The sequence below is a fragment of the Pseudorca crassidens genome, chromosome 5 (genome assembly GCF_039906515.1).
Source record: "Pseudorca crassidens isolate mPseCra1 chromosome 5, mPseCra1.hap1, whole genome shotgun sequence".
NCBI classification, from domain to species: Eukaryota; Metazoa; Chordata; class Mammalia; order Artiodactyla; family Delphinidae; genus Pseudorca; species Pseudorca crassidens.
The window spans coordinates 146,205,665-146,219,407 of record NC_090300.1 but is presented as its reverse complement, the minus strand read 5'-3'; the positions used below and the strand labels follow the sequence as shown (position 1 = coordinate 146,219,407).

Genomic DNA, 13,743 nt, shown 5'->3' with positions numbered 1-13,743 from the left:
CAGCAGCCCCTGCACCCCCACAGCCAGCCTCCAAGCCATCCACCCTGGAGCCCCCATCCCCGGGATGGGGGGGCAGCCACGCAGCTCCCTGCCCTGCAAGCTTCCCTCCTATTCCGGGTGTGTCTGGTGGGTCACTGGTTACAGGTCACGATAAGATGAGCAGATTTCGAAAACAAATGGATGGTTACTGAAGGGGAAACGTGGGCTGCGGGGCGGGGAGGGATGAATTAGGAGTTTGGGATTCACATACACACGACTATATATAAAATAGACAGCCAACAAGATCCTACTGTAGAGCACAGGGAACTCTACTCAATATTCTGCAATGACCCATATGGGAAAAGAACCTGAAGAAGAATGAACGTATGTGCATGTATACCTGAATCGCTTTGCTGTACACCTGCAACTAACGCACTGTTGTAAATCAACTCTACTCCAATAAAACTTTTTAAAAAGGCTGAGCAGAGAGGGGAGTCAGCGTTCACAAACTCCTACAGCAACGCGGCAGAGTGCTTGCATGTGTATTGAATCTAATGATAAAAAGTTATGACATATTCTTTTTCCAGTTCATTTTTTCCAATAATTTATTCTTACTGGATTTTACAAGCTGGTGATCGGAGGGGGCTCTTTATCATGGCGAGTTTCTAGGACCAGTTTCTCTTTCATTTGTGATTGGAGGGCTGTAGCCCCGCCCCTGGCTCCTTCACTGCCCCTGTCGCAAGCTTGCATTTCAATCATCCTGGGCATTTTTTATGGATTGGAATAGGAAAATCTTACTGACATATACATTCAAGAAGGGCAGAGTTACATTTCCACATGAATACGAGCACGTAGGCACCACGGCTGGCTACTTGCAGAAGGATATTATCCCAGCTACTGCGCGGAATGAAACGATGATGTATTTTTATACTGAAACCGTATACTTTTTTCCTTAAAAGTCAGGATGAAATCTTCCATTCACGGATAGAGAAGGCTTCAGCCAAGCTGCTTTAGAAAATAGCCGTGTGCGAACCTCCTTTCCTAAAGGGGTCCACTCTCCCCCACAAGGGCGCTGTTTGCTGTCCCTTTGCAGGCTCAGGACGGCCGCCCCTCTTCCTCTGTGGGTTGTGGAAGATTTTCTTCTAATACCTTAGTGCCCTGGGTTGGGAAAAACAACGATCGCCTCCTTAAAAGCTTTCTGTTGCTGAACCACAACAGAGGGTAGCTATTCTTCGGGGAAGGTGCAAAATTGAATTGGGTCAACTCAAGACCTCACCTGGGCATCTGAGCAGCTCAGGCCCCAGACAGAACTGTGCTCTCAGGCGGGAGCTCTGAGTCTTTTCCTGCCCTTGCTGATGCAATTTAGTAACGAAAAAAGGACAGAGGCTGTATGGTAGCAAGGGGGCCGCAGCCTGCAGGGCACAGACAAACTCAGGCCACCACGATCCCTGGAGGCCGGGCGAGAAGGATGCTTACAGCCAAGGGCAGGGAGGGAGAATGAGGACGTGTGGGCCAGAGGCAGAGGATGAAACACAGGATGCCGGAGGGACAGAAGGATGAGGCTGAGTGAACCGTGTGTGCGAAACCGTATGGAATCCACTTAGCGTCGATGGAAATTTTACCTTTAGTAGGAGGAAGCTTTCTAAGTGTGTAAGTAACTGCGGTTAACAAAAAAAGCAAGCTCCCTGTGAGGACCAGTGTGCTCAGAAGGGCCCTCACCTCACCTGCCCGCCACTGGAGAGCGGGGACAACAAGACGGCCGTGGTCTACGGCCAGACCCTGACCACGGCCCCAGGGACAGCCTGCCTTTCAGTGCACAGGTGTTAACACTCGGCACCCTGTCTGACAAAGACGTGTGTCACCTTAGAAGATGCCTGTTCTGAGAAGGACGTCTGAAAGCCTGCCCTGAACTGTGCAGTTTTCAAGTGCAGCCCTGCTCCTGCCGGTGTGACATTTCATGGTCAAGGACAAACCTTGGGGTATTCCTTGCATCACATGATTTACAAAACATCCAGCCGCTGGGTTTGCTGGGGCCTGGGCACGACCTTCTGTGTAGACTGGGGACTTGTCCACAAGCAGGTGACCCCCTCTCTGCTGGAAACGGTCTCTGCTTCCAGCTGCAAAACCACGGACTGTGTCCGACCCTGAGAAAAGCAAGAGCGCGAAGCTCTATTTGGAAGTTTTCTTTTTTGAATGTAATGGAGACGTGAGCAGAAATAACCGACATTCTGCCTGAGTTGGTTTTTCTTTTAAACGTTTTATTTCAAAGGTCAACAGCCGAGAGGCAACACCCGAGGAAACAAGTCGTTAGAGAACAATCGGAGCTTGTCTGAATCAACGACAAGATGCCACGTATGTTCCCTAAGCTTCTGTAACACGTCACCCATTTCAGCAAATAAATCCGCTCCAGTGCTGTGTCACCGAGGACAGGCCCAGGTCTGCGCGTGGCGTCATGGGGGGAGACACAGGGCTGGGCTGGGGGCCGGGCCTCGCCGCGTCCTCCCCGCGACCCCACCCGGGGCCAGTGGCTTCGGGGCCCTTGGGGCTCCGGTGACGGCAACCCCCGGGGTTCCGGGGCGGCCGTCTGTCCTCCAGTCTGTCCACAGGCTTTGACGGCTTCACCGCAGTCCACCCTGGACCGTTTCCGGGTGGGTGCAGAGCAGGGGGAAGTGCTGGGGACATCTTTTGGGTGACATGATGGGTCTGAGCTCTGTCTTGGTTTTGATGCAGGTGTCAGCTCTGTCCTTGCAGAGGTGTCTCTGCGGTCCGCACCCCGACTGCCTGCAGCATCCTGACTGTCCCCCGGCACGTTCCTGCCATCTGAGCTCCACCCACTTGGACGTCCCGCGCTGAAATACGTGAGAGAGACCGAGGCTCCCCTGGGCGCTGCACACCAGTCCCGGCCGCTGCCACTCAGGATGCAGAGGGGCCACCCGGCGCCCCGAGATGCCAGCTCGTGGGGTTCGGCGGGCGGCAGCCAGCACCGCCCACGAGCTGCTCCACCACTGCCGGGGAGCTCCACGGCCCGGCCGACACAGTACCAGGATTTCTCAAAGTGGCTTGTGTGTCTTTCCCAGGTGAATGTGCAAAAGGCAAAGGTAAATCACTCTTTTCAACACAGGATCCTTTATTTGAACTCTTCCTTGAAAGACAGTTTGTGAAGGACTGGCCCAGCCTCCCTCCACGGGACTCGAGGGGTCAGTGCTCCTTAAACCTGCAAGAGGAGGGTGAAGCAGCAGCTGGTCTCCCAGCCTGCAGCGCTCAATTCACGCCCAAAGCGCAGAGCCTGGAGCTTCTCCCTTCCTGTCCCGAGGCCTTGGGGACAGAAAAGGGGAGAGGACACAGGAAGCGGGAGCAGAGCCAGGCTGAGCCTGGGAGCTGCTACGTTTGTCTGAAAGCTGCAGCCCAAAGAGCAGAAAAGAGGCGAATTTCCCGCACATTGTTCCCCTCCATTTTGAGGAGAGGTTGCCGGGATCGCACCCACACCAGGTATTGATTAGGGAAGGAAAAATGAGCGTGAATGAGGCGTGCAGTGCCAGGGACCACGGGTGAGCTGTGGTCTTTTAGGAGAAGCAGGTGTGGCGGCAGACAGGCCGGGCTGGCGCTCAGAGGCTGAGGGGCGCAGGGGGCAGGGCGCACTTACAGAGCTTGGTTTCCCGTCGCCGACCCCGGGCAGCTCAGCTCCTTGTGTATGAGGCGGAGCAGGAACTGCACCCAGAGCAAAGACAAGGCCACGGTTACTGCTGGGAGACCCTGCGGGTGGTGCCCTGCTGGCAGCGGGAAGGTGCCCGAGCAGCCCCGCCCCCCGGGAGCCCAACCCAGCGGGCGCTCAAGTTCACCGTGTCTGCGGCTCTCCCGTGGGGCGCGGGGGACCAGCTGCCCACGGAGGGGCCTCTTCCTCAGAATGTAAAGAACTTAAAAGCCTCAAGCAGAGCGGTGGGAGTGCCCCGCACAGCTGCCCACGGGCCGGGTCCCAGGGCAGGGCTGCTGGGCACCGAGTCCCGTGTGTCACTGCGGAGGCCGTGCTCCTGGGAATAACGCCCTTAGGACAGATTCCAGCCAGAAGGATGTCTGTTTAAAATGAAACCAGTCCAGTCATAAAGTGTCCAAATGGGAAGAAGACAGAGAGTGAGGACAAGGTGACCCATGGTCACGGTGACACTGGGGGAGGCCAGGGTAATGGAGGAGGCGAGGGTCCGCAGCCAGCAGCACCGGAGGCTGCCCGGCCACCCTTGGAGCAGCCCTGTCTCACGGGGTAGCTTCTGCGAGAGCCCCGGCCCTGCCGCCTCAGGGCCTGCTGGTCGCCCCACCAACTTCTCAGACGTGACAAAAGCGGCCGTCTGTGTGCACTGCCCAGCAGGGAGAGGGCCTCTTGGCCCCAGAGCCCGCCCAGGTGGCTGCAGCCCCGTGTGACGGGGGTCAGAGGGAGAGGGGAAGGCCCGGGGCTCGGAGAGCAGGGCCCCAGGCGTGATCACAGCCAGACAGTCCGCAGGCCCCCAGAGTCACCTGCCGGGTTTGTGGAGGTCCAGCCTCAGATGTGGAAGGTGGTGAAACTGGCCTACAGACCCCAGAAGAGAAGAGGCATGTCTGGGTTTTTTTTGTTTTTTTTTTTTGCGGTACGCGGGCCTCTCACTGCTGTGGCCCCTCCCGTTGTGGAGCACAGGCTCCGGACGCGCAGGCTCAGCGGCCATGGCTCACGGGCCCAGCCGCTCTGCGGCATGTGGTATCTTCCCGGACCGGTGCACGAACCCGCGTCCCCTGCATCGGCAGGCGGACTCTCAACCACTGCGCCACCAGGGAAGCCCGTGTCTGGTCTTTAAGGCCGAAAAGACTGTCCTCAGTGGAACCACCGAGCCGCCTGCTGGCTGTCCTCGCTCTCTCTCCTGCAGCGATTTTGGCTGGAGTCTCTCATCTAACCTAGCCGGTGCCGCGGGCTCGCAGTTATTGTTTGCCTGTTACGTGTTTTCCCTTTCGTCCTTTCTGACATTTCAGGTGTGTTTCCTGTAAGTAACTGGAGTCGGGGTTTCCAAGCCAGTCTGCCGTCCGCTGGTGACCGCAGACCCGCTGGGATCCTCTCCCACACCCCTCACTCCCAGCTCTTTTCTCTTCAACGACTGCTTCGACCTCAGGTTCTCCAGTTTCTTCCTCTGGGACTCCTGCTGGACGGTGCCGGGCCGTCTCCTCTGAGCCTCCAATCTCTATCTGCTCCCTAGTATTTTCCATCTTCCCCTTTCTGGGCTCATTCTGGATGATTTCCTTATACCTGTATGTCACCAGCTCCGTCTGTTTTAGTTCTTGTTCTTTGCACGTGAATTCAGTTCCTTCTTTGCCATCTTTAGTCATTTTTTTTCATCTTTTTTAAACTGGAGTCTGGTTGATTTACAGTGTAGTGCCAATCTCTGCTGTACAGCAAAGTGACTCAGTTATGCACATAGAGACAATCTTTTTTCATATTCTTTTCCATTACGGTTTATCCCTGCAGGTTGGATCTAGTTCCCTGTGCGCTACAGTAGGTCCTTGTTGCTTATCCATCCTCTGTATAATCGTTTGCGTCTGCTGACCCCGAACTCCCGACACTTCCCTCCCCCACTTCCCCTCCCCCTTGGCCTCCAGAGTCTGTTCTCTATGTCTGCGAGTTTGTTTCTGTTTTGCAGATGGTTCATTTGTGTCATATTTTAGATTCCACATACAGGTGACATCACATGGTATTTGCCTTTCCCTTTCTGACTTACTTCACTCAGTATGATCATCTTAGTAATGTTACAAGTGTTTATTTTGACGGTTTATGCGATAACCCTTTTACCTGCCGTTTGGGGGTCTGTTTGTTGTGCCTGTCACTGCATCACAGCGGGCCGTTCCCTACTGTTTCCTGATTTGGGAGTGTGAGCTCATCTGCAGCTGGGTGTTAGAGGCCCCACGCGGTGGGGGGTGAACTCTGTTCCTCGCACATGGTTTGGGATTTGCTTCTGCCGAAGAACCAGGTACATCACCACCCTAGAACCAACTTAATTTTTTGTAGGTGTTACATATTTACATAATGCTAAGTTAAAAAATGGAAGGTTACTGTAAGCAGGTCCATGGCTAAAAGTTCTCAGGGCAGACTTGCCCCCAGTCTGGTGTGTGGGCTGAGACGGCACACATCCTGGCTGTCTTCTGTACCAGTGTGCAAACGTGCATGCTTTCACCACACGCAGGGACCCCCGACGGTCCGGCCTTGACGAGGGGTCTCCACTTCCAGCTCCGCACCCTGGGCCAGCCCAGCACCGCGCCTTAGTCCCAGGGCTGTGGGAGGGGAGGCATAACCACCCAGCCCCTCAATTCCTGAGACCGACGACTCACCCTGGCTGCTCCAGCATCAGCCTGGGTACTTATTTTAGTTATCTTTACATTCTGGGGTCCTGGGGATAGCCTTTCCTCTCTTACGAGTTTAGCTGTGCTTTAAAAGGAAGTTTAGTGTATATATTACCTGGTATTTCTGAAATTGAAGTGTTTTCAGCCTTAAACAGCCATAACGATGAAAGTGTCACTGCTACTTGGCGGAAATGATCTGGGGACTTAATTGAAGAGCTGCTTTTAACACCTAACAGGTTCATAAGTTGAGAGTCGGTATTTGATTCTGTATGAAATGGGGGGAGCTGTGTCTTAGGGCTTCCGGGAATGAAAACATAAAGGTTTCATTTAATTGATGGAGTTGATATTTCCAAGATCCTCAACTCATTTGTAATGGGATCAACATTCGGTTTTCCGGGTGATGCGAGAGGAGACGGTGGCTTCAGGTCTGGGCCCCTGCGCGGGGTGACCATTCGGGGAGGCGCGGTGGCCACTCTTGCAGGTGGCCGCTGCAGGGCTGTGCCGTCGGGACCGGCCTTCTCCACCCTGGGGAAAGCCTCCGACCGTCGCATGCAGGAGGGGACAGACGCGGGGCGCAGAGACCGCAGTGCTCAGTGCTGCATGGGCGGCCCCGGCTCCTGTTCTGAACTCTAGAACAGTTTGGGTGCGGGAACCAGCTGCTTCCCCAGTGCGGCCGGCTGGGGGCAGGAGGGGTGTGGGAGCAGTCACGGCACCGGGTAGGAGGCCAGCTAAGGGCACCGTCCCGTTTAACCCCCACAGTAAATCCCGCCCCTGGTGCCGTTATTCTGCCCACTGCACAGGCGGGTGCTTCGGAGCAGAGGGGCTCAAGAACCCGCCTGAGGCCCACACCAGCCCCCTCTCGGCCTCTTTCCCAACCTGCTGGAAACCACCCGCTGCTGCTTCAGACATCTGTTTAAACCAGAGAAAGGGCCTAGGACCACGAACATTTAGGGGTCTGTCACCGGCCCAAACTCTGCGAAGAGCCGCAGGAGTCCGCAGGAAAAAGTGCCCCCGGTGTGTGGCTGACAGCCGCAGAGACACTCGTGAAAGCTGCCTGGCTGGAAAGCAAGATGACTCACCACTAAGGCACAGGCGTCTGCAAACACCAGCATGTAGAACACGTTGCTCCACCCCGACGGGGAGAGGAGCCCGGCCAGCAGTGGGCCCAGCGCTGCTCCTGGAACGAGGCAAAGGGACACGCGTGGTGCTGTGTGCAGAAAACTCTGGAACGTGACTACCCAAAACACCCAGGCCCAGTAAATACACAGGAAGGTGCTCGACACCTTACTCCTAACTTAAAAAAGCACGTTAAGGGGACTTCCCTGGCGGTCCAGTGGTTAAGACGTCAAGCTTCCACTTCAGGAAGTGGGTTCGATCCCTGGTTGGGGAACTAAGATCCCGCAAGCCACGGAGCATGACCCCAAAAAAGAAAAACCACATTAAACGCTAAAATCTCACTCTCACCTGTCAGACTGATCAGGGATAAAAAAGCCTGGTACTTGTACTGGTGAAGGCAGGTTTGGTCCAAGCTGTTTTTGGAGGCAAATCTAAAAATGTGTCCTCACTTTACAATATCCATTCTTTTGACCCAACAATCCCATTAAAAAATTATTATAAAGCAGTCAGAACCTAATGCACAACCTTAGACATTCTTATGCTATAAAAATATTTGGTTAAATATGAATAAGGTTCGTAGATGTTAATACTGTATCACTGTTAACTTCCTGATTCTGATCATTGTACTGTGGCTATATCAGGAATTCCTGGTTTTGGGGGAATACACGCTGAATACATAGCTATTGGTAAAAGGGGCAGCATGTCTGCGATTTACTCTTAAGTGGTTTGGGAAAAAACATGCACGTGTATATTCATAAGTATACACTCGTGTGTATGCATATGTGCCCGTGTGTGGGTGTGTACGTACAGAGACAGAGAAAAGAGAGAGGGAGGGAGGGAGAGGGAATGATAAAGCAAATGTGATTTCTTTGTACTATTTTTGAAACCTTTTTGTAAGTCTCAAATTATGTCAAAATAATTTTTAAAAAAATGATAAAACAAAAGAAAGCAAATATTCCTCAAAATATCCAGAAATATCTGTTTAAGAATGTTTGTTGCAGCAGTTGTTTATTTTCCTAAGAGAGACTGGAATAAGTTATGAAATGTGTGGAGGATGGCTCAGTGGCTCGGAACAGGCAGAAGCGTGGAGAATTCCCACCAAGTTCCTGACTGAGCTTTAACCTCTGAGAGAGAGGTTGATGAGGGTCTTTCCTACGTCAGACGTGCTAGTGTTAAGTGTTCACAAAGGGCGCTTACTACTTTTATAATCGGAGAAGCAATTGTGTTTTTTGAAAGTCACAGAAGGACTCCAGGTCAACGTGCATTGTTCACACGTGTTTCTGTCTTCCCTCCCGAACACCCCAGGATGAACCATAACTGAGTTAAAAAAAATGAAAACCCACAAGGAGACGGGTGGATGAGAGAAGGCACTGCTTTTGAGGATGGGATTTAAAGGGCGTGACTGGCATGGTTCTCCTTGCTCACGAGAAGGGGCCGGGGACTCCCAGCTCAGAGCCAGACTGCCCAAGTGCACGAGGCAGGGCCGGAGGGGCGGTAGGAGAACACGGGATCTGCCTGAGACTCTTCTATAATGAACGGTTAGATACGACCCTCCGGCCCCTCTGATCCCAGGTTTCTCCCCTCAGCATCACTACTCAGTGATTCCCCCCCCCCCCAACACCCCAGGAGAGCAGAAGCTTAACCTTGCCTCCCAGTGGCAAGAATGCTGGCCGTGAGGTCACACCCCTGTGGGTCCTGGGGGGGCGCGTCTCCTCCTCCAGACCCCAGTTGGACCCCAAAGACCAGCAGTTGACATGCGCCCCGTGCAGAAAGGGCTTCTGACGAGTTCTTAGTGGCTCCGTCTTAAATATGAATATATGATGGGATGGCCAAGGTTCACCCGTGAAGAGGAAAAAGCCTCAACGTGAAAGCAGACAAGCCGGGAGGAGGGGGAATCTGGAGGAAATAAAGAAACCGTGGAGAAGAACATTCCCCGGAAAATGTCATACCCTCGGAGAACTAACAGAAAAAGGAGTTGAATCATGCGAAACTCCCACTTTTGTGTCTGAAAACCATCCAGCTTCAGCAGTTTCACAGCATTCAATCTCACAACACCGCATCCAAGAAGAACAGGATGCACTGAAAGGGCAGGATGACACAAATGAATGTAACATGGTGATGCCTGAAATTAAAGGTTCAGCACGGAAGTTGGGAAGGAAAGCCGAGGACATCTCGGAGAAAGCAGAGGAGAACAAAGACATCGTCAGGCAAAAGGAAAAAAGAAAATTGAAGGATGAATCCAGAAAGTGAAACATCCGACTAATGGGTTTTCTAGGAAGACAAGAACAGGAGAGGAGACTTGTCAAAGAGGAAACACAGCACACTTTCCCAGGGATGCAGGGCATGTGTTTCCAGGCTGGGTGGGCCCCAGGTGCCCAGGGCATGGGGGATGCAAAGAGGCTGCAGAGGTAAAGTGAGCCTGGGGGCCTCCAAGAGGAAAGACCAGAGGTCAGAGGTGGAGGCCTGGGCTGAGGGTGACAACGGGCTTCTCTGTGGTGACAGCGGGAGCTAAAAGACACTAGAATTCTGGAGAAAAAGGACTCTCGGCTAGAATTCTATACCCGAGGGAGAGAACCGAATCCAGACCCCACAGACTCCCGAGCCCTCAAATCTGCCTCCTGCAAACGATTCCTCGGAAGCTACTAGGAGACGGTTTCCACCAAAGAGGAGAAGTAAACACGGGGTCTAGGAAACAGGGGTCCACCGTGGCCAAGACATGAAAGGGGCTTGCAGGAGGGCAGTACAAGCAGCTCTGGGATGAGAGCCGTGTCCTAGGCAGAGCACAGGGGTCACGTGGCTGCAGGGCCCCTCGCAGGCTGCCGGCCATGCTGGAGAGGAACAGCCGAGACAGAAAAGTAAACAAAAGGGAAAACAGGACGTTTGTTACTCTGGGGAAAACCAAAAACGTGCATATTAAGGGTGTAATAGTTAAAGTTTATTTCTGGGCTCAAGAGTGAGTGAAGTCAAGCAGTCAGGATGGCTGGGGAGGACGAGAGGAGGGGCCGTGGGGAGCAGGGGCCCCAGCTTCCTCACCAGGAGGACAGCAGAGAAGGTGACGGATCAAGAAACGTGTGAATGTGTGTGTGGGGAAGACGGGACAGAATGGTCGAAAGCGATGGCTTCTAGAAAGAGGGGGCGGAGGGGGCGGAGGGGGCGTGGGCAGGGGACTGTCACTTTGCATTATAATACGTTTCTAAGACTACTATCTGGTTTCTAAAGTAACACCGTGTGTTACTTTGAGAAAATAAAAATTAACTTGAAGAAATTCAGGGCTCTATTTAATCGCCCTGCATAAACATAAAGAAACGGCCAGGCTTGCAGCCCACCGGGATGCAGTTCTCAACCCTGTGAACGCACCAAACACGTGAACTGGTGTCCCTGCAACCGTCTGGCTCTGGTGAATTGAGAGAAGGCACCAGCTTGTTCACAATTAGTGGAGCTCTGTCTCCGTTGGAACCAACATTTACAACATTTAATAAACACATCAGGGTAAACGCCCTTGTGAGCAGAACTTCTGCTGGAACAGTGTGCATCTCTGCCTGAGCCTGGCTTTGCTTCCATCTACTTGGGCAGCACTTAAGCAGAGAAACAGCGGGGGAGAGACACAGTGGTGGACGTGCCTGCCTGCCGTTTCCATGGCGACCACCTCCTCTGTCCCGGTGCACTGGGGTTGCCAGAGCCCGTGGAGTCCGAGGCTCAGCCAGACCCAGGATGCAGGACCTGCAGCGAGTGCAGAGGCCGGGGATGGTCCGAGTTAGCCTCTGCCCTCCTTCTGTGAGGGGTGACAGGTGTCCAGAGCTGGGCTTTGGTTCCTCCTGCAGCTCAGAGCCTGCCCCCGATTAGACACGCAGAGCCTCTGCCCTGGGCCAAGAACTTCTGCTTCCCTCTTGTTTTGAGAAGATCAAGAAAAATGTGTTCTTTAGGCTACTTCATAATTTCCTTCTTTTTAATCCCCCATCTTCTGCTTTAAAATGCGATCAGGGCTGCCGGCCAAGCTCCCAAGTTGCTTTCAGAAAAGGGTGTCACAGTGGGCGCTGGACTGACTCAGACAGAGGCCTCTGTGGACAGGAGGTAGAGAGGATGCGGCCGGGTCACACAGCCCCTCAGAGCCGTGCTCAGCCCAGGGGTCTCCCGACAGCGCATCTTCCAGGCTGTGGGAAACTTCTCAGGGCCCATGTGAGCCCAGGGGGGCGTGCTGGCAGACCGCGGACACCCGTCACACGACACGGCCCCCTGCCCGACCTCCCTAACCCCAGACCTGTACCCCGGCTCCCAGGAGGCGCCCCCGAGGGGATGTTCTCACCGAGAACCTCAGGGTGGTGAGACCAGTATCACAGTGCGGCCCTGTCCCAGTGAGCCGTGCAGGCTGAGGCCTCTGCTACCCGGCCCCTCATCTTCGAACCCGACAGCCTGGATGGGAGACCGCCCCGCCCACCTGCGCTCTCCCATCTTAGAGCCACCGGGCAATTCCTTCCTCACCCACTTACTGAGTGCCTGCTCCATCCCAGGCACCGTCCCGGGGCTCAGAGTACAACCGAGAACGAAACAAACTCCTGTCCTCCTGGGGCTTCCATTCAGGTGCAGGGAGAGAGGACAGTACAGAGCAGACAGGTGGACGGTGCTCCAGAGGAGGGCGGGCCAGCGGGGAGAGGCCCTGAGCCTGGGCAGGGAGGGGTCCTCACGCCCCAGACAGGGTGGACCGAGGAGGGCCCAGTATTGGGTGGAACTGTGCTTACAGAGCCGCTTCTGTCCGGCAAGCGCTTGGTTTACTGCTACAAGGGTGCTCCAGACCCCCCAGGGCCCCGCCCCACCTGGCCTGCCCTCTCTCTCATTGTCCCCCTACTCCAGGGGCCTGGGGCAGCAGGTGACACATCCGCAACAGCCAGCGGGGCCACTCCAGCCCACCTCCCAGCTCCAGTCCCCGTGTCTCCAGAAAGGGGCCCTCACCGACGCAGCAGCCCGGGGCAGGCGGCTCTGGGGGCTTGGCGGGAGGGGTCCCGGTCTGTGTGCTCCTCCCAAGAGGCTCAACAAGGTCATGGACGTTGCTGTCAGCCTTCTGACTCACGGGTCAGGACAGGCTTGCTGTTGACCAGCTCCCAGCGGCCCAGCTCAGAGCCGTGAGTTGCTCCTTTTTCCCTCTGGAATATGCTGCTGCATTCTCTCCAAGATCCTTTACGGGGCTGGTAACACTCGGAGTCTTGTGCGCCACGAGACCCACCAGTTCACCTGTCATTTATATTGACATAAGATCCTATCTCCCTTGAAACGACTGTGAGAAACACTCAGCGGCCCAGAGGCCCGTGGGCCATAGTCTGCCCACCACCGGCTTGGAAGGAAACCTGGGTCCACCTCCTTTCAGACCGAGGAAACCTGGTTTTGCCAGCCACGCGCGCAGGTCTCCTCTGGAACCATCCGACCAAAGAGGATAGGCAGGGCCAGCCGCCTGTTTGCTCTGGGTTTGCCCGTGCTTTTGATCTGCTCACATTTTAGGAAGGCCAGCTGATCCTGACATCACCAAGGCAGCTGGAATCCTGGGCGGCTGTTAACTAGGATGTGACCATGTGTCTCCCCTAGGGCCACAGTGATGGGCTAAAAGCATCCACGTACCTACAGACCCAGTTCCGTCAATGATGGCGGTCACGGTGGCCAGGGCGTGGGAGTTTCCCTTCAGACTTTTATGAGTCCCCTAGAAGAGAGGGAGACACAATTGTGAGACACGTCCCAGCAACAGCAGAGGCAGAAATAAACCTACACCTCCTCTATGACAATTCACCCAAATCACTTTGCAAAGCAAAACGGGTATTTCCATCAGAAAATTTAAGTTCTGTTCCATCCCAATCTCACCTTGGAAAAAGATGCAAAGTTTCAAGTGCTTTCAATAGTAAGAACTCATCAGAAATACTTGTCCAAATATATTCTAGTTTGAAAAAGGTCTTAGAATTCTCTTCAGTAAGCAAATCTTTCCTCGGCACTATCACCGAGGCACCGTATCGGCCAGCGTGGAAAATGAAAAGATGAATATGGTGTTCGTCCGGTCCCTAAGCTGTACCAGTGCTAACGCCTGCGTCCACGAGTCTGCCTGGGGCTTTCTGTGCCGTGGCTGAGACGCCTCTGCAGCGTCTAATTAGTGGCAAGTGCCCGGGGACGGGTAACAGGGCAGGACCCAAGAAACCAACGGAGGGGGCACAAGTCCTACATGAAAAACCAACAGGACCTCTGGTTTTCAGAAAGCACACGTACAGGCTTGGGGGGAAAAAAATCACAAACTGAGGACAATAAAAGGAAAAAATGAAGCAG

The 13,743-nt window shown here is 54.2% G+C and overlaps 1 protein-coding gene across 11 annotated transcripts in view; it reads right to left on the bottom strand.

Moving 5' to 3' along the window:
- Positions 1 to 2,216: 2,216 nt before the first annotated feature.
- Positions 2,217 to 13,743, bottom strand: part of SLC37A1 (solute carrier family 37 member 1) — an 81,656-nt gene continuing 70,129 nt past the window's right edge. For 7 of the 11 annotated variants that reach the window (XM_067739564.1, XM_067739563.1, XM_067739561.1 and 4 more), the window contains 4 exons: positions 13,054 to 13,132; positions 7,410 to 7,507; positions 3,623 to 3,687; positions 2,217 to 3,193 (listed from right to left, as the gene is read on the bottom strand). In XM_067739564.1, coding sequence (XP_067595665.1) covers positions 3,178 to 3,193; positions 3,623 to 3,687; positions 7,410 to 7,507; positions 13,054 to 13,132 — 258 coding nt within the window. In that variant the 3' untranslated portion in view covers positions 2,217 to 3,177. The other 4 variants (XR_010943866.1, XM_067739567.1, XM_067739566.1 and 1 more) reach the window with 4 other exon arrangements.